The 21,362-nt window shown below is 43.0% G+C and overlaps 1 protein-coding gene across 3 annotated transcripts in view; it reads right to left on the bottom strand.

The window, feature by feature from the left end:
- The window catches only part of satb2 (SATB homeobox 2), a 43,027-nt gene extending 24,958 nt beyond the window's left edge, over window positions 1–18,069 (bottom strand). For all 3 annotated transcript variants that reach the window (XM_034562210.1, XM_034562212.1, XM_034562213.1), the window contains exons 1-3: window positions 17,361–18,069; window positions 8,167–8,382; window positions 4,104–4,289 (exon numbers count right to left, since the gene is read on the bottom strand). In XM_034562210.1, the coding sequence (XP_034418101.1) occupies window positions 4,104–4,289; window positions 8,167–8,338 (358 nt within the window). In that variant the 5' untranslated portion in view covers window positions 8,339–8,382; window positions 17,361–18,069. The remainder of the gene's footprint in view (window positions 1–4,103; window positions 4,290–8,166; window positions 8,383–17,360) is intronic.
- Window positions 18,070–21,362: the final 3,293 nt, after the last annotated feature.

Genomic DNA, 21,362 nt, shown 5'->3' with positions numbered 1-21,362 from the left:
ATACACAGCAACCAAACCTGGAAACACAAAAGATGTTCTTAATAATGGTCAATTATTGATTTGCAAATGTATTAACAATTAATAAATACAAAAGTAAGAGTATGCCTTGGCTAAATAAGACTGCCGTTTCAGTCAAATGTGACGGCACGCTGCTAGAATCAAAACTAGAACTCAGATGTCCAGTGAATTACGGACCTGATCTGCAGCAGTGACCCTTTGTGGCCTGTTAGACGTGGCACTGCAACAATGCTCTGTCCCGCTGACCACTGTTAACTGTTCATTGGCTGAAGCCGTAAAGTACAGGTCTGCCCCCATGCATTCTATAAAAGCCTTCAGGGCCTTATAATTGAAATAAACAATATCTCCCAGTTAATTACTGGGCTAAGCTAATTAAAGAAAGGCCGTGGTCCTCGGCAGGGACTTTAAATACACCGTTGGGACACAAAAATGCAGGACACAATTCAAACAGGGAGAAAATAGCTGGAACTCTGTGTAATTTTGGTTGTGGACCGCAAGGGGAAAAATGTATAATTTAAGCCAGAAATTATTCATTTAACATAAACGCTTGTTTTAAAAAACAAAAACTATTCATTTGAGAGAAGTTGGGGGAGGAAGTGCATGTCTGTTTGGTCAACGATACTGCATGAATACACGGTATATTCCGTACAAGAGCGCTCGTGAATTCATAATTTTTTTGCATCCTTGCATGGGTTGACCAACAGCTCACGAGTGTGTGTTCGCTGCAGGCGGTGAACAATGCTCAGAGCTTTGTTTGTGTCGAGTTGTGACGTCCCGTTCGGTCTTGCCTTTGAGGCCCCCGGTACGGTGCATTGATGTGGACACGGGGACCAATGCGGCTCGCCGTTTTGGTACACACTGACAGACAGAGAGAGACCTCGCCTGGTGCTTGGCAAACACACTGAGGCTAAATGTGCTACTAATGGCATTCATCTGCAAACCGTAACAAACACACTTGCAGCACAGTTTGGAAGGTAATGTGCCCCATCACTCTGGGATAATGTGCATCTGTGTGTTGTTTATTTGTCTCGGCTGTCGGTTGCAGTTCTGAAGTTTACTAAAATAAATCAGCAACATTAGCAGCGGACAAGAACATAGTTTCTGGGTTTCAGTTTAAGGACCGGAAATAGTGAAACTTTTTATAAAGAGTAACTTAACATCCATTAAAGATGGTTGTTTAACATCTCATCTTGCTGCAGTGATGCGCATGTGTACTCCAGGGCGTGTCAGGGCCCTGTGACATCACAGTTGGGTGTGGTTAGAGGTGCAAGGGGCGTGAAACTTTCAGCCATAGACTGCAGCAAAAAAAACAGTTTTATGTTACTCTCTAATATGCTTAACTACTGGAGAGATGTAGATGTATACCTCAGTTAAGCCCGCCTTCCTCTTTTTTGGGCAGATGGTGCCAATACTAGCAACTTTTTCTTCACTGAAGTTATGGACATACAAAGATTTACACACCCCAAGTTTCTTTTTACTACGAACGCTTGGTTTCTCTTATCAGGTGTGTAAAAGTCAGAGTGTAGGTGTCGGCTAATATGATCCCGTTGGTTAATGTTCACTTTCTTAAATAATACTCGCGGCCCCGGACAGTGAGTGCAGAGACGCTTGTATATTCTTCACGCTGTAAAACATTTCAGAATCGTCAGATTTTCATCTTGCCGACGGTCAGTGAACACATCACGTGTGACAAACGCTGCAATCAGAAAGAAACCCAGAAACTGTTTTTCAGAAATAGTATTTCATCAAAAACAATTTATTCTACATGTCTCTCACATCGAATAAACCATTTGAAGTAACCATATTCTGTAAAAAAACATTAAATTCTGTGTTTCAGCGCAATTGGGAAGCCGTGATTGACTCGTCTGAGACCAACAGTCACGTGACAAACAAAATTGTGAAACTTCGACTGAGGGCACTTAGAACAATGTTGATATATCCTGTTTTCAAAGAAATTCAACTTTTTTTTTATGATTTATGGTATTGCAACCATGTTATTCTGCACAAAAGACATGTTTAAGTTCTCTTTGCTTCTAGCCACGGTTGTGCCGTTTCCATAGAGGTGCAGGACCTACATATAGTGCAGTGGGGATAAGTATATTTAATTAATCTGAGTAACTGAAGTCAGACTTCCAGATCTCCGATCCCTAACTAAGGTCGAGAGTACACGGCCTGGTTCAGGTGGGCTGCAGGCCTGATAAGAGCTGTTTGCCCTCGGGCAGTAAAGGGATTACCTGCAGCGGTGCGTTTACGAGACGGGGAGAACACACTGACACATTAGAAACGTGTCTGCACTCTCATGGGTCTAAAGACTTCATCCGAACGAGACCTGGTGAAGGTGACACACACACACACACACACACACAGGAGCGAGATGTCAAACAGATGGGGATCTCCCACCATTCGCAGTGTATTGCGATAGCGCTTGTAATACTCACTGTCGCTTTGTTGTTACCATTTTTATATACCGATGTGAGGCAACTTCCCCAGATGGCATTTTCCGCATACTTGAGAAAAGTAGTTTTTCTTTTACTCCGCTTCATAACCATTCTCACACATACTGTACACACACACACACACACACACAATGTATTTTTGTCTCGCGGAGACATTCCTGTCCAGCTCTTTGTTGTGTCTTTAATGAGTTTTACAGGCTGTCTGTGTCTTAGTTGTGTTTTGGAAACATTCTTGTGCTTATTGCCGAGTGTAACATTACAGTGTCTGCTCTAAATAGACGACCTCACATCTAGTTTTTCTTCTCGGGCCGCTGATTAGAGGCAGCGTCTCCTCTCAAGGATCATTCTCGTCTTGACCCCAAAGCTGCACGGTATTTAATTCTGAGTCAGTGGCACCATAGTGTACACAGTGAGAGACACTTGGAGGTTGGAAAATCATGGCTATTAATAATGGTCCTGATGCTCTTCATACTAACAAAAGGAGGCAGCTTGACCTCAGATAGTTAGCCGTTTAAATTATAGTACAGTAACAGGTTTATAAAAATACAGTTATTCTAAGATGTTTTCAAGTTCTCGGTTTTAAAGAAGTTCTGTCAGATACTCGGGCGCCCACGATTGGGAATTATCTTCCTGACAGCATTAAACAGACTACAAACACAGGTAAAATTGAAACACTGGCTTTAGAGAACGTGTAACCCGGTGAAGACGGACCAGTTTTAGTAGAAAAGGAAGTGCTTTCCTTCGCCTGTTGTCACAATATTGCTCAATGTGTCTGTATATTGATGTTTTTTTCTCCCAAGGATATAAATGCTGTGACTCCTTGATGTTCTTTTTAACTGTGTGTGACGTGTGCATTGTTGTTGTAAACATGTAAGTGTCTTTTTTATTAACTCTCAAGTAGACAAAACATTTGGGGATTACGCCCCCCCCCCCCCCCCCCCCCCAAGGAAAAAAAAGTATTTCATCTGCTTTCATGAGCTGCTTCTTCGCCCAATGTTTGTGTTTTATTAACGACAAAGCTAATGATCAAGCACAAAAAACAAATTCCAGACGTAATCGTTCCTGCAACATAAGAAGAGTGTGCAAGAACATATTGAGAGGAAAAGTTACTGAGAGTTAAATGAGAACATCAACAACGTGAGGTAAATATGAAGCTGCAGCCGGCTACATTAGCTTAGCATAAAGACTAGAAGCAGAGGGAAACAGCTAGCCCTGCTCTCGCTGAAGGAAACTAACTCTACCAGCTCATCTAAATGATCACAAATTAGCACCTTAGAGCAGTAGCTTTCTGAAATATGAGATATAGCACGTTAATTAATGCGCATTAGATTAACTGCCGTTTCCAGTCTTGATGCTAAGCTAACCGGATCCTGGCTATAGCTTTTTGTAGAGACATGAGATTGTGGTTTCAAATATTCTCATCAAACTCTCAGCAAGCAAGCACATTGCATAATTTCCCAAAATGTATTTCCCCAACTGTTCCTTGAGGGATGCGGGGACAGATTTTTGACGAATAACTGTGTGAATATTCAGTGGATTAGAAGCTTCTTTTCAGACTACAGGAAGAAGGCACAGGTGTGACGGCGCTGGTGTTGTGGTGCTTGCGGCGCATCTCTCTCTGTAACTGACCGTGGGCTTGGGCCGCCGAGCTGTGGGAGTAACCGAGGGCCAGCAGAGCCGTCTCCACCAGCTGGGAGAAGAGGATATCCTTCCTGACCAGCACAAACTCTGCATGCTCCTCTCTTCCGTCGCATCCGTCCGTCTGAATCCCTCCATCCGACTGCTCCACCACACAGAAGACTGGAATCATCAGACCTGGAGGGGAGGAGGACCAACAAAAAGGGGAAAAACCAAGAAGATTCTTTAAATGCGTGTGTTTTTTTTATTGTGTGTGATCACAACACAGTTTATCCTGCTTTGGACGGCTGACGTGTGGATCGCCTCTATCGTGGTTCAAGCTTGTAATCGCTTCCTCCATTTTGGTTTCACACTGTTGAATAATGCAACACCAGAAGTTCTCAATGCGCTCCGACCAACCAGGGATGGAAAGATAATTACACGCTTCGACTTTAAACAGTGCTGTTCACTGTCTACCGGACATTTCAAGGCATTTCATCTAACGGCCTATTAGATAGGCGGTCGAGATAAAGGCCCCCGAACAGATATGCAAAACATTACACAAAAGACCTGCACTGACACCAACTGCTCTTTTCATTATGTGTTAATAACAGGTCAAAACAACACTTTAACAGCCATTTAAAGCAAAAGCCGTGCAAGTTGTGAACGTTATTTGTGGTAAATAAATGTAAATGTAAATAAAAGGTACACGAGTCAACGTCAGACTGCGAGGCCTCCTCAAAGATGCAGGTTCGGGCCCGGTGAAAACCAAACCAGATTCTCCAGAAGACAATTTGCATGAAGCTCTCGCGCACACACACACACACACACACACACATACACACCTCGACACCCTTTTCATTTGCATGATTCTCTGAACCCACCTCGTCTAAAACATTTGAACGTTTGTATTGCTTATTAGCTGAAATAGGACTCTGCATGCGGTCCTCTGACCCTAAATGACTAAACGGGTTGTTGTCGTTCAAAACAACTCACATTTTCATTTGGTTAAGCCGAAACAAAACTAATGTAAAGAAACCGACGACAGACCGGATGTGAAGAACTCAACGACCTCATCTATCAACCAGGTTCTGAAGCGATTCCTCGTCAGGCGAATGTGCTCAGAAGTTTAAATGCTGAACAGCAGATTTAACCACCGTGCTATTTATTCCTGATAGAGTGCCGATTGCCTTTCAACATAACGTGACGCCAACATTTTGGGCTCATGATGTAAATTAAGGTCCAGGTTTTTCAAATCTGTATCTTAACGCGAGTAAAATAGTCTTCATCTTAAATCAATATAAGGAGAACTGCAGCAAATGGCGGATTTCTTTGACGTAATTTACTCAATGACGTCTTTCTGTCAAAGGTGACAAACTTATGTGACAAATAACTAAACTTATACTCTGACGTTTCAGGAAGAAAAACAGGAAAAAAAGAATAAATTAAGTTTTAAGATTACGTGTATAACACCCAAAATCATTTTGCATGATATCTACGAATGATGGTGCGATATTTTTGGTTGGTTTAGTTCAAATATGCTGGATGAGACCAGCCTGTATGACGACATATCACTTGCATTCTTGACCATGTAATTGTTAGCAACCCCATTAGCTCTACATCCCAAAATAAAATAGAGACGCTGAACATTTACAAATGGAGACCAGCACCTGCTCTTCCTGCCCAGTACAAGTACATTAAGTAGCCGATTCCCAGCATCCTCGTCCTTTTGGCTCCCCGTACCAATATCAATCCTTCCCCTCCAATATGCACCTTTTTCCTAAAAGGCTCTTGGTTTGGGGCCACCTGTCACCTAATTAATTAAAAGCTCTCTGAAGAAATGATGGAGTGAGAGCATTAGGCAGCGTCCCAGCACTAATAATGCAGGGCACGGCAATGTGTTTTACCGCTTGGATGCCACACAATACCGAGCATACACACACACACACACACACTTCATGGAGGTGACTGCCTCCCCCCCCCCCCCCCCCCTTCTTACCCCCGATCCATCCCACCCGTTGTTTTAATCAGTCAATTCCTATATTTCTATTTCCTCCTCATTAATCACTCTGCTCCCAGTCCTCCAGGCTCTCATGGAGTGAATTACACACTGGAGCACTGTGCCAATTCAAGTAAGTGAATTTCCCCCAACAGGGAAATATAACTGTCAACACAGAGCAGCTCCCTCCGACCAGTGCTCCCCCCACTCCTCCAGCCCTATCTCGCTCGACCCTCCCTCTCCAACTCAGTCTGTCTTCTCTTAAATCCAGTGTCCTGTGATTTGCTCGCTGACTGTGTGATCTGGTTTGGATGATGTGATGTTGCCTCAAAACCTCTAATCCCTCTAATATGTATGGGGGTGAGTGAATGGGGATATTAAAATAAGATGCGTGTGTGTGCGTGTGCGTGTGTGTGTGTGTTTTGGCAGCTTTTTCTGGGTGTGAGTGTCACAGCGTAGACGTTCGGGAGTGTGGACATATGGTGTGTGTGTGTGTGTGTGTGTGTCTTTGACACTGAGCCGTGTGTGTGTGTGTGGCCCCCTCCTCGTGGCAGAAGTGTGGTTTGGAGGAGACACGTCAAGTTTCCTGTCTTCAAAGACAACCCGTCATTATTACAGAGCAACCATCCCCTGAGCGCAGGAACCCCCTTCCTCCTTCCCCCTTCCCCATTCCTCCTTACTCGACTTTTCTCACACAGAAATGTTTTCTTTTTTGCATTTAAAACATTCATTCTCTCACGTCAACACATTGCTGCTGCTTCTCCTCCTCCTCATCGTACTGTGGTCAAATCTGAGCTCCACATTGATTTGTGAACCTCTTGCAAACTCATAATGTGCATCCAACCCACAGAAATGTATCGTTGTCTAGAAAGGATCCCGGAGTTTTGCAGAAGCATTCAAGTATGATTTTTTTAGGACGAAATCATATAAAACGCTGCATATAATGTTTAGAATATTTCCGTTTGATGTCATGGTGCAGATCAGTGCATGATTGAATGTTCGAGTCAGAACAATTATATAAATATATTTATGATTCTGTCAAACCGTGTAGAAATTATAAAAGAAATGTAAGATAAATTAAAAGGAATATGTCAAGACATGTCTTCAAACTATACACCCAGATAGAGGGGTTAAGTGTGCGCACGCACACACACAAACACACACACACACACACACACAGTGAATGCAGGAATCGATAAACCAGAGTGAGTTGAATAAATCTTGTTTATATGGAGCAATCTGCTTTATTTGGTGGGCCGGTATTATACAGGTCCCCCCAGGCTTATAGATTAACGGTGCAGAAACAGCTCGGGTTCTGCCACACGACGACACAGCGCACCGAGCCAAACGCCACTCGCGGCAGCGAGACGTGGCCCGAAGGACGTCTCTGGGTTCGGTGCTCGAAAAAAACCTCAGAGTGAATCCTTGTTGTAAAGGGTACACGATTTTTCATTTGATATATTAGATTTTTCTGTCGTAAGCCACATTTTAGGAGAAGGTATCGATTAACTTTTTATGAAACAAGTTGAAATCTATCATTTGCTCACATTTTGACCAAGTTTCCAGAGAATCTGCAAAATAAAATGTGAATGCAGCTCTTTGACTGCTGCGAAGTGAATATCAGGAATCGTTGGTGGTAGTTCTCCAGTTTGTCGTAGAGATGCACCAATACGGATATCAAATTTAATTGGCAATAGGCCATTATTTTTAATAAATTACAATTCCGTACTTTAACATCTTATTTATTTTGTACATTAAGTAATGAAAGCAATGTTTAAGTCAAGCCCGATGTTGCCTGACTCATAAAAGAAGTGATCCCAGTCTCTCCTTCACAGTGACTCAAACGGCCTATTGATTAAATGCTGCTGATCGGTATTCAATATCGGCCCGATGCCCAAAGCCCAGGTATCGCTTTCGGGACTACAATAGTAGGATTTGTGCATCCCTAGTTGGGAGCCCTGAGACCGTTGCAGAAGAAGAGGGTGCAACGAGGTGACAGCCATAACCTCAAATGATGGAAAACCATGTAGAAAACATGATGGAAGCAAAGCCTCTCTTTATGAACATGTTGCTCACCTCCGAGGGGCCTCAGAGGGGCTCCGTTGTGGCGTATCCGGGGCCCAGTGGGGCTCCCATTGAGCTCCAGACGGCCTTTCTTCCCCGGCGGCGCGAGGCCGCTGAGGTCCGGACTGCCTCCCCTCCGCTCAGGACTGTCCTGGGTGATGGGACTCTCCCCTCCTCGCTCCATCCTCCTCCAGATCCCCAGAGGAGCTCCAGCCAGAGAGAACGAGTCTGCAAAACATTGAAGGGTAGAAATTGTTAAAATCGATAAGACTATCAAAATTGGGGATATTCTTCTTTAATTTTGTATTATTGTCAACAAATCCCATGAAAAGCCCCAAAACAATGATGAACTGTAAAAGTTAATTCAAACACAGCTGAAATCATTTGCTAAAAATAATGCTGTTTTCCGAAAGAAATTACCCTTTTTTATTTAATTTAAATTTGTACGAGTGACGCACTTGGAGCCACAGACATGAAAGTTATAACAAATATTCAGAACTGAACTAAGACACCGATGGCTTTGGTCTTCATGGAATTTGTTGAAGTTTAGAATAACATCCTTTAATTAAAGAATAGAAGCGGAGACAAATGGAGACCGAAGAAGACGATGGAGAGAGAGAGACAGTCCGTTTCCAGTGTTTGTTGGGAGTGTAAACTAGACGTTTGTGTTCAATATGTACGAAGACGTCTACACATCCATGAGCGCCAGCCAAAACGTCTATTATAGGATAATGCCATTAGAAACGCTGCCAGGCCGGGGGGGGGGAAGGCCAGCTTGCTCGGGCCAAATGGACGACTTTTATTTACATACGAGTTCCCTGGACAATATCTGCGAGCATGTGTGACCCTCAGTGGAGAGAGAGAGAGAGAGAGTGAGAGAGAGATATTCGAAAACTGTCCGCGGAAAAATTAAAACAGAAATGATGAAGAGAGAAAGTATGAAAATCAAGTTAGCGAGCAGATTTGGGAGTGGAAAAACACAGAGGGTTCTGTACTGAGTGACATTGGCCAGCAATCCACGAGAACAAATGAGGGAGAATCCATGGTTATTGTTTGAGAGTGCTATTTTCCACAGCGCTTGATTAGAAACTGCATTTCCCTCCCACCCCTCTCGCTTTTAAAATATTTTCTGCAGCTTTTTACTGCCGCGGCTGTCGTAACTCGGAACAAAAGACGATGTTTCGTGTGGTGCCGTCTCTCCGTCTCTACCTTCTATACCGACTCTTTCTCCACAACTGCAACAACAGCACCACCACAGACGGAGGGGGAAAAACCTCTTGTGCAAACTTTCAAAATGAATAATGAATTAAAAACATTAGCTTTGGCGTGATTAAAAAGTGCGGGCGGCAAAGAGGCCAAAAGAAATGCAAGTGGCAGAGTTTCATAATAATATATATTTATTATTTTTTTAAAGAAAGAAAACAAGTTCAAAGAGCTGCAAAGCAACGGGTTTTAAATGCGAGCACAGTGGTCGCTATAATTCACAATGTGAGGCTCGTTGAGAAAGTGGGAGGCTTTGCAATTAAATCTAACTGCTAACGATGTCGCAGCTACAATAAAGAACAACGGGATGTAACGCACGACTCTGAAGGGAGTCCTCTGGCAGCAATGGACAACCGAGCTTTGGAACTTTACCTGCCTTGTAGAAACTTCAAGAGGAAGTGACAATTCATTTCTTATTTAACAATAATCCTGCGAGAGAATCTGCCTTCACCAGTGGCAGGTCCTAACCTGCTGCAGCTCCCCCGCTACTCACGACGATCCCTATCGAGACCTTTGCCGACATCTTACCATCTAACCTGGGACACACGCACACTTTATAACAGATGCTCAGTTTCCCAGCAGCATTTAATCTCTGAACACATCCTGCTTCAATTTCATTTCATTTGGTATTTGACCCAAGAGAGGAAGGATGATAATCGCGCTTCCCTCGCTCACGTGAAGCCACCCCCTCGAGATAATAACAAGTTCCACCACGTCGTGCGGCAACAGGAAGCATATTTTTAGGTTATTACTGTATTTGGCGGTTGTGCGTTGCCGAGCGCCCTGAAAGTCTCCTGGTGAAAATAAGAAATTAAACTCCAACATTATTCTCGCTTTTTTGTCATCGTGGTGACTTGGTTTTTTGCTGAATTCCTAGCGCTCATCGTTGGCACTCTTTCGGTGGTTGCCTGGCAAACGTTGCAAGGCCATTCTATCTTTTTGTGTGTCGTCTTACTCGTAGTCTGCAATGGCTGCATCCTCCACTCATAGCTCGTGATGTGGTACAAACACAGGACTTTAAAGCAGGAGACGGTTGTTTGTGTCTCAAAGTGTTGTTGTCGAGTTATTTAGAAGTTACGTTACAGATGTTTGTGATGTGTTTTTTCTACTTACGTTACTTAGTTTACAATTTACAATTGACTTAGTTTACAATTTACATACTTATTTTAAGTAATGATGTTTTTCCAAAAACCTAACTGCGGCCATTCAACTGCGTAAAATGACAAAAGGCCTAAAATGCGTTATTCTGAGATACTGAACCTTTACTTGCGTATTTCCATTTAATGCTACTCCACTGCACTTTAGAAAGAAAGACGTATATTTGAGAGCTTTAGTTACTTCATTTACATACATTTCAGATGACGAAACTCAAATGAAATGCAACACATTGTTAAAGATGAAACCACTGGTTTCTAAACATGATACAGATTTCCTCTCCCATTAAACACCTCACGACCCCTCAGATTCATCTGGTGACCTTTTGGAAGGGGCCGACACCACAGGTTGGGAACCACTGGACTAAACTGTATTTAAAGGAAAACTAGCTCAACCGCCAACGACATGCGGCTCGAACGACGACGTAATTAGAGCAGAAAACTGTCCGTAAAATTAAAAGTTATAATTATTATTTAAGTCATTACTCAAATATTTCACAGTTCCAACTGTTCAAAGTGAACTGAATAACTTTCAGGTTTGTTTTGTTCTAAACCTTCTTTCACAATTGTTGAAGATTTCATAGATATTTGACAGATGAATCGATAGTGAAAGTAATTAACCGCAGCTCCACTAATATTGTTATATTTAATGTCTAAACAGACACTGGCTAACTTTACTTTTGATACTTTAAGTACATTTAGCTGATAATAATAAGTTGGATTTTAACTGCAGGACTGTTATTTATTTGTACTTTTACTTCTCATCATTTCAGCAGTAAAGCCCTCTGTGACGTATAGTTTTGTGAGTTTAAGTATGCAGATTTGTTTATACTGTGCCGTGTAAAAGGTATATAATGACATAATGTATATGAAACAGATGAATCGTAAGTAGAGTGTCAGGTAAATCCTGTTTAAATACTGTTAATATCCCCACTGCGCTACGTTTGCACCACATATATCGTCATATCCACCAACATCATGTCCATAAAGCATTCTATATTTATTCTGATTGATTCATTGATTGAAAACCCACTGCACACTCTCTGACCTCCGATTACTTTGTCTCATTGTTTCTTTCTGCCTGTTTTCATACCCATCATGTAAACAATAGCGTGGCCTTTCCCACAGACTGATAAACGCTAATCTATTTTATGCAATTATTACGGGCGTGTTGAGCAACAGCCTTGCATCAGCGCCGGCGCGTAGCACGTTGTGTTGAATAGAATCAGCCTTCAAACCGGCGAGATCGTTATCATGTTCATCCAAAATCCATCCGAGGCGCATTGTTTGATAAGGTGTGCGATAGTTGAGGCTGTTAATAAAGCCGCGATAAGGGGAGCTGTTGATTATCTGCTATGGAGACTGGGTAACAAATGTAATGTCTTTTGGATAAGGAGAGGGTTCATGACACATTTCCCAATTTATTGCCTCTCCGGTCAACTGCCACACCTTCCTTTAAAACCCTGTTAATCAATAAAAATAACAAATAAAGTGAATTTATCTGGTGTATCTGCCGCTCGGAGGCGGACAGATTCATAGAAGACTAAAACTCCAACTCCGCTGCGTTCGAGCCGCTTTGTGAGTCCGATACTGGGACGACCTCTGCGATCGAGTTCCACATTATTACACGTTCCAGACATAACAAATACACAGCGAGGGGCCAAAGACAAGAAAAATGCAGACACACCCAGAGAAAATGGAAGAGCGGGACACGACAACAAACACACCTATAAACAACTCGTCGGGCTCAAAGATGTAAACACACACAAACGGAGGCTAACGTGTAATTCAAAGCCAGTCTAAACTCCACAAATCAAGACTGATTGGTAGTCGTGTTCATTGGAGAGACTACGGCTGCTTTTCTTCAACCCATCCGTCATTTAAAAAGGGAGACACTCAGGTGGAACTCATAGAAACCACCATGAAACTTTCCCATTGATTCGTTACATTGAGGCAGTTCTTTTTTTTGTATGACAAGTTTATGTTTAAATGTGCAAATGAGGCATTTTCTCATTATGTGCGAATTCTTTAACACACTTTCAGAGCAGGAATCTCAACGTTGGATAAAGCCGGGCTCAAAATTGTTGTTTCATATTGTTGATGTATTAGATTCAATGTTTTTTTACAAAGGGAGTTTATTTTATCTGTCTTCATAATTCAGATAATACTGTCAACATACATAAAGAAATACATGTTCTTAGTAGAAAATATATAGAATATAGAGAGGAATGAAAGAGATGCTGTGGTGAAGATTTCTGGATCAGAGTCTGAGAACAAACTCAGTTAGAGAAAACAGCCTTTAGAGAGATGTTTTGTTAAATTAGAGATATTTTAATGATTATCTAATGGTAACTTTTGGTGAATTTAAGAGAAATCTACAGACACAAATAGACAATATGGTCAAATAAACAACTAAATGTGTATTTTTGGATGTTTTTAGCGAAGGCAATCAGCCCAGACAGCAGGAGAAGATGTTCAACGTGTGCACGTATGAAACCAACGTCTCTCAAAGTGTGAGGAAGAAACACAACTGACCTCTCAGAGCTGCATGTCCTGGTGTCTCTTTTACCATTAAGATACTGTGTGTGCTGACGAAGGGTTGAGCCTTCGACATGCAAAGCAGACGGAGCGAGAGAGAGAAAGAGAGAGACCTACGAGGGCATTATTAGCTCTGATAGCAGGGGGAGAATGGCGGAGAGGCGTCACCTCTGTAGGAAAATACCTTCTTCCCGTACGATGATACACTTTTATAGCAGGGTTATCAAGCTATTGGTTAATGCTTGGCTCTACAGCACAGATAAAAGAAGGCAGGAGGAGGAGGAGGAGGGGAGGGGGGAGAGCGATATTAAAAGCCCTGCTGTCAAACTGAACCTACGCATGTATGTATGTATGCACAGGGAGGAGACAGGGAGACCAGTGAGGTGGCAAACCGGTGTCCTGCAAAATGATGTTCCCACACTGCTCAACTGCACTTTCAGTTACGTTTGGAGAGGAACGTATTTTCTCAGATGGCAACAAAAGAATGATAACAAACTACTTAGTTAGGTCTACCTGCTCGGTAAAAAAAAATGCGATTTGGCTTCAAATGAATTAAAACAACCAAAAACACAACAAAAAAAGGTGGTTTAAGAAACAAAACTACTTGGTTTGGTTAAATAAAAAAATCATGGTTTGACCTTAAAATTAATTGAAACAAACCAAAAAATTGAACAGAAGTATTTTGTTTAGGCAACAAAACTTAGTTAGGTTTAGTTGAAAAGCACCATAGTTCGGCTTAAAAGGACTAAAATGTCAACAAAACATAAATGCAACTAAATACTTGGTTAAGGCAACTAAAGTACTTGGTTCACACAGACAAAACACGTTTCCCCTTGAAGCGTAATTCACAACGCCGCTTTGTTGCATGATGGGAACATCATTGTTAGGAGACAGAGCTACTTGGAGGAAGCACAAACAAACAAACAAAACGTTTTTTAAACGCCTCAAAAAAGAAAATGGGGAAGAGGTTTTTTCTTTTTTCATGTGGCTGTTTATGAGAAATGATTGCTGTTTGGGAAGGTTACATTATTGTGGAATTTGCCGTTTATGGCCATCAGATGTGTTGCTGTGATGTGGGGAGAGTTGGTGTGAGGGGAAGACAGACCTTTATGACAAACACACAGGCAGTCACAACTATTTTGTAGCTTGGGGAGGAGGGGGTCCTCGGGCTCTCACACACACACACACACACACAAATAAGGGGGCGAGACGAAAGGCCTTCTGGCGAACATGTTTGGCTCCCTCGTAAACATCTCATTTGATAATACGGTATGAAGAGTTAACAGGGAGCGTTTATAGCCTCGCCCTTCCAGCTAGAGGATGCATGCTTAAAACACGCTCATTCACACACACACACACACACACACACACACACACACATACACACACTAAGCCACACAAACCACAGCCAGCATGCTACACAGACTCTCTGCTTTAACACTTACAGGGACCACACACTGACTTAGAATACAAACACACAGCAGGGACGAATAAGTGTGTGAAGCAAACACATGTGCGTGTATACAGCACAGGGGTGTGTGTGTGTGTGTGTGTGTGTTTGTGTGTGTGTGTGTGTGTGGACAAAATAGCGTCATAAGCTTCAGTCCAGTGCAACTTTTGTGATGCTTTGAAGCTGCGTTGCATCACGACGTGGTCCTGGTGAGCGCACACACACACAGCCAAACCCATCTACCACAGCTCACACCAGCCTCACCAGAGTGGGAATAACAGAGAGCTCAGGTCTCCGCGTTCACTTGGCAGAGTCAAAAAGAAAAAAAGACTTTATTTTATCGTCGACCATCAGGAAATCCGCAGCAGGCTGAAGGGGAGACATCAGAGATCAGCGAGCAACGCCCACAGCTGGAGAGAGGAGCATCATTAGCGCCCACTGAGCTCCTCCACTATCTAATCTGCAGTTTAATAGCGCGGACACACCCATATTACGTGTGAACAGATAGTCCAGTTCACACAGGAAGAAGGGAGAGGGAGGGGGACGGAAATACTAAAAAAAACTAGGGAGTTAAAGTTAGATTCATTATTTATTGGTGGAAATCTTCATTGGGGTTTGTTTAATCGTTGGGTTATTTTTTATTTATTTGTGTATGATCAGACGATAAAGTGGCATTGACCTTTACGAATTTAGAAAATAATATAATTAATCATTTCAGCTATATAAAAAAATAAAATGCATCTTCCTAAGCATGAAATTGCAGACCATAAACAATGTGCACATCTTTGCAGCAGAATAAAAACAAAAAAGGCTCAAAGCTTCACACACTGAAGCCTTTGCATCTCAGTGAGAGCCAAAGGAAATATGGTTCCATACTATCCCCCCCCCCCCCCCCCCCCCCCCCCTCCCCCCCCCCCCCCCCCTCCTCCTCTTCCGCATCACGACAGAGTCTGCGCAACTTTTTTTAAACATGTGAGCGAACTTTAACCAGACAGGCCAGAACCCGCATGCGGCCGCACGAAGTCTCCCATCAGAGCAGCTGAAACGAATCCGTTTCTCCTCGCGGTTCACTTCTTTGTGTTATTTCTCGAACGTGACGGACGAGAAACGCTCATATTTCACATCACTGATGTGCGTCAAATAAAAATAAATAAAACGTTGCATTTCTGCTCTAAATTAATAATCTAGATTACACACGTTCTCCGCGCGCACGTTACCTGCTCAGAAGTTGACGTTTCACACGCATTGAAAAAAAGACTAAGCATTTACGCAGTTTGGGTTCCTGGCGTGCGTTATTGTGTGCGTGTGCGTGTGCACGCGTGTGTGTGTATTTTGGAGAAGAGTAAGCCTGCTGTTTTCTTTTTTCTAAAGGTCAGAGAGATCGTTTTGGGGCTAAAAGTAGCTGCTGCTAATGAGATTTAAACAATTAGAAGAAGAAGAAGAAGAAGAAGAAGAAGAAGAAGAAGAAGAAGATAATGTAATTAGTTTCGTCTGTCCTGCTCAGGCCCGCACGACACCGTGCGTTTGGTTCCTCCGGACAACGGATTGCTTCTGACGTGACGCTCCGCAGCGGGACTGTTTCTCATTTGGCTTCAGTTTCAGAGGAGACCGGAGGCCCAAACTTCCGAGTCAGCCCTAAAGCTTTGTGATGCTCATATTTCTCACAGTGTTTCTGACCCCCCCACCCACCCACACACAAACACACACACACACACACACACACATACAAACACACACACACACACTTTCCTCTGAAGGTGTCTTTGCTCCGTATGTCCCATGTGCTGCAGAGGTTAAAAGGCCCGTGTAGCTGGCCCGAGAAAAAAAAACAGCCGCAGCGTGTTCGACATCTCTCGGTCTCCCTCGGTATGTTTTATTCATCACCTGTCCCGTTTACCGGCAGCTTGAAGCGGTTTGAAGAAGAGGAGGAGGAGAAGAAGAAGAAGAAGAACTTAGAAACCAAACTAGTGCTGTTATTTAAACTCTGTGTTAACCAGTAACACCTCTCGCAGTATAACCGTTTAATTAATTATTTCTCTTAAAAGTTAAAAAGTCACAAAGGGATGTTGGGACGTTTTTCTTGATTTTCCGGAACGATTTATTTTCACCTTATCAAACCAATACACGTACACACACACACACACGCACGCAGACATATATGAGTATTCAATCCAAACACTCATTGCCAAGCTTCCAAAATAGCTTTTAAAAAAGTAAAAGGAGAAAAACATCTCCATAAATATTTAACTCTCAATATTCATAAACTGGTTGAGTCCTTTAATAACTTATATCGGAATTTATTGACGTATCCACAACTTGTGCATATTTAAAAACACCAAACAACTTATATTTAGTAAATAAAATAATACTAATATAAAGGAAATTGTTTTTGCTTCAGTACCAAGAAGCTGAAATTGATCATGCGCGTGCACATTCAATACTTAAACATGACACTTGAACAAAGTTATTGTAGAAACGACTGGCTAATAATAACTATTATTGTTGTGATATTAAAATAGTCGGTTTGGGCGGATGTTTTGTTAATATCACACTAATAATATCCAATAAAAGCACTTAATAATATTAAATCCTAATAATTATAATAATTCATTATTAACTAAAGGGACACTAACAAGCAACACAAACGTTTTATATTAGTCGAACAGTGGCACTAATACTGAATCATTTTTTTCAATAACTGATTTATATTAAATGTCATCATAAATTCACATATACATACACATATTTGTAAATCCCTGGCGGGGAGCAGATGGAGCTTCAGTGTCCGCAGAACTACTCACTGTTTACGGCGTGTCGGTAGCGCTGCTGGCCGCTGAGGAGGCTCTGTCCATTGAGCAGGAGTATTGAATCCAGGGCTGGGCTGTGGTTCACACGGCGGAGCGCGCTGCACAATCTGGACTCGGGCGGAGGGAGAACCGGACCAGAGATCCACAAGTCACTCACTGGTGGCGGTGTGGTGGGGGAGGAAGGGAAGGAATAGGATGAGGGGGTGGGGGGTGAGGGGTGAGGCGGGGGACGACGACAGCGCGTGAAGCAGCGGAGTGAAAGAGGTGCGCGGAGGATGCTCGTCTGCCGGGAAGGAGAGGCGAACAAGAGACTTCTGTCGTCTGCCCTCGAGCCGTGGATCCGAGCGCGCGCGCGACAAACTTGATATTTTCGATGGACTTTTTTCTCCGCGTCCTCACCTTTCACGCTTTTGTCAAAGCGCGTCTCTCTGTCACAAGTCTGCCCTCCACTGAACTCATGGCTTCATCCTCGGAGAAAGACAAAAAGCGTAACTACTACAAACAAAAACAACAAATAAACAAAAACGCAGCCGCGGGTGGACAAAACACGGACTTGACCGGAAAGCAACCCCAAAAAAACACACACACACACGCACACACTCACACACACACGCAAAAGCACACTGGCGTCTGACTTTACAGCAATAGCGGGATTTATCGGCGCAAAAGGAGCGGGTTTCTAATCAGTGTGTCACTTTCAATCGTTCCTGTGCCAACGGGCGCACTGACTGATAGAGGGAGGAGAGAAGGGAGGAGAGACAAAGAGAGCGAGGGAAGGGAACGGAGGGAGGGAGCAGAGGAGGCGTCAAAAAAAAAAATAATAATAATCTGACCCATGAAAGCATTTTGTGGTCCGGACGCATAATGAGATAAAGAAGTGTCCGTCAAAACTTCTTTATTTATTTTACTTTTAGAGGCGAGTCTGAACAGACCCACGGAGGGGACGCATGCACCCACGCGGGGATGCTTTCGTAAATTGACTCTTGACTCCACGAGCTCCCCATTCAACACAAACAGTTGCGTAATACTTTTCTAAATCCTATCTTGGCTGACATCTTCTTCTCTGGGCCGCGTGCCGCGCGCAGCTGCCTACCAGAGAGACCTTGACAGAGATAGAGAGCTCGTGTTGGTACTTGGAGAAAGACTATTCGTGCTTCACGCAGCATGGAGGAACTTATCAGCTCCCCTTTAATACGTTCACACATTGATAGATGCCCTCAATGCAACGCCCCCCCCCCCCCCCTCCACACACAAAACGCACGAGCATTGTCTGTCATATGTGTGCGTGTGTTTGTATATACTGAACATGAATATATACAGAGAAATACTTCGTGCTCATACAGGTGGTATGACACACGCGCACACAAACACGCGCACACGATATAGCCTTGACCTGTGACTTGACATGTCACGCGGTGTCTAATACATAAGGAAGTCGGCGAGGGTCAAACGACGTGGAGTGATTACTGAGTGCAAACATAATATTTATAATGAAACAGTTTCATTAATGAAAATATTTTGGGAAAACAAATCTTTGTTTTAATAAATGCAGATTTGCTGCATTAAAAAAGTGTGTGTGTGTGGGGGGGGGGGGGGGGGGGGGGGGTCCAAACATGTGAACAGAAACACTTGTACGAGAGTTTTATATTGTTGTAACGCGGCAGAACATATTCGACTCTTGATATTTGACTGATTTCGCCCTCGACTCTCAGCCGAGTCACCGAGGCTCCTCTGATTTACATGCGCCACTGTCTCTGCTGCGGCCTCACGCCACGCGAACTGCGACAAGGGACTTCTTTCATGCGCGCACGCACACAGGCAGCTCACTCTTTTTTTTTTTTTTTTTAAACGAGAGCCTGCCAACCAAATTGAGCAACAAAACTGCAACACTGTGGCCTCTGCCTGCTGCAGATGTCACGGAGCTTTGAGTTGGTGTGTGTAGGGGGGCGTGCGTGCGTCGCCAGTCGTACGCGTGGAGAGCTTTCCAGGAAATAGACTCGAGCGATTCAGAGGCCTGCATGATTTTTCTGAGTGTTTTCCTCTTTGATCAATATCATAGAATGCATATTATGATAATCAACGCCAAAGCATCACTAACGCCTTTATACTCAACTCACCAGTTTACACTTAAACCAGAAGCTGCTTCAGAGACAACGACTGACTCTTCACCACTTTACATTTACAGTGAAATATTAGTAATAAACTATATATATTTTTTAAACACCTTGGACTCACCTCTATAACGCAGCACGGGGATCAGACACCTGGCAGCTCTACTGCGGATGCGACGCGAGAATTAAATGGAACCAGCCGGTCTGCGGAGAGCCACTCCGCTGCTCGCTGCTCATTCGTCAATATTATTAAATATGATAATGATGGTGACGGTGATGACAGTGCGCGCGCGGGGGTTGAGGCTGTTCCGCTTGTCTTTTCCTTTAAAGGCAGGCCTATAGCGGCAGAGGAAGAGCGTATTAAACAACTTCTAAAAACACAAAAGCTTGTGATATGAGCAGGTTGTCGCGAGGCAGCTCGGTGACATTACGAGTCTCGTGCAGCTATTTTTATTTCATCGTCAAGGGCTCATTAGAGGTTGAAAATAAGAGCGTTGCAACCCAATTTTAAAGTTTTTATTTCTCACCATGCAGGGCTGTTAAACCCAAAGTGTCAGCGGGGTTGTTGTTTTTGGAATAAGAGGACATTCAGCTCCAAGCTGCCACTTTGGTCGAAAGAGAAGGACACATCATGTGACCTGCGGCCTCCGTAGTTTATTTAGGCAATTGTCTTTAAATCAATTAGACGCTTGGAAACTTGATGTGCATTCACATAAACATTTCGTTTATTTGTTGCTCCACGAGCTCCCATTAAACTCGGAGCATAATGGATGTATTTAATTTTTCATTAATTTCTGCCTAAATGCAGTGAGAACTCAACGAAAAATTGATGTTTGCTTAATATGTAATTACTTTACGTGCACACAAAACAAATGTCACAACCAAAACACCACGAAGTGAACGGGAGCCTCGTCACTTGCCTCTGTGATTAAATATTGAATCCGTTTTTCTCTGAGATCAGGAGGGAAAAGTTTCCCCATGTTGTCAACTTTAAAGGCTACCTTGGTCCTGCAGGAAGTGGACAATAACACCAGAGCGTGTTGTGAACATCGTCATATTGCATTGCACCGTATATTTACTCAAAGAAATGTTCACACACACACACGCACGCACACACACACGCACACACACACACACACACGGTGTGCATTTGGTTTCACATCATCATGCAACGACATTCGGCTGCAGCGGAGGCTGAATTATTGAAGCCTGCAGAGCTCCTGCGCTGCATCACTTATAAACATTTTTTATCTATTTTCCCATTTCTTGGGGGGGTCTAGGAATGAGTAAAACACACCACAATGCCGCGAAGAACAATTAAATTATTGATCCCTAAAATAGAAACAAATTGAGAGGACTGGTGTGAATAATTGATGTGGATTTTTTTATTTGTGCCTGAAGCTTTGTGTCAAAACATGATTGTGATTGCAGAGCAAATGCGGGGCAGTTATTGAGAACACGTTTGTGCGACAGGTAAGTGGGGAGTGTGTGTGTGTGTGTGTGTGTGTGTGTGTGTGTGTGTGTGTGTGTGTGTGTGTGTGTGTGTGTGTGTGTGTGTGTGTGTGTGTAGGCTCGGTGCTGTGACCGATCACCCCCACCTTTTTTAAGAAAGAAAAGAATAACACACTCGTATTTATTTCACATCCAGGGAGCTGACCGATTTATAAAAAGTGAGCTTTTGTGATTTGAAACAGAACTCCGGCCCACACTCATTTAAAAATTCAAGCAAGTCAGCGGAATATTTTAGAGAAGAATGCATCTGGGTTGGATCAAACAACAAAAAAAAACTGAAACATTAATAATTGTTTAGTTGTTTTAAGAGTAAATGTACATCATGAAAGTATAAAGAGAAAGAGATGCATGATTGATATTTACATGAACTCTA

This window comes from Cyclopterus lumpus, chromosome 21, assembly GCF_009769545.1.
Source record: "Cyclopterus lumpus isolate fCycLum1 chromosome 21, fCycLum1.pri, whole genome shotgun sequence".
NCBI lineage: Eukaryota > Metazoa > Chordata > Actinopteri > Perciformes > Cyclopteridae > Cyclopterus > Cyclopterus lumpus.
Note: the sequence above shows the minus strand (reverse complement) of the source record. Positions and strands in the feature narration are given on the sequence as shown.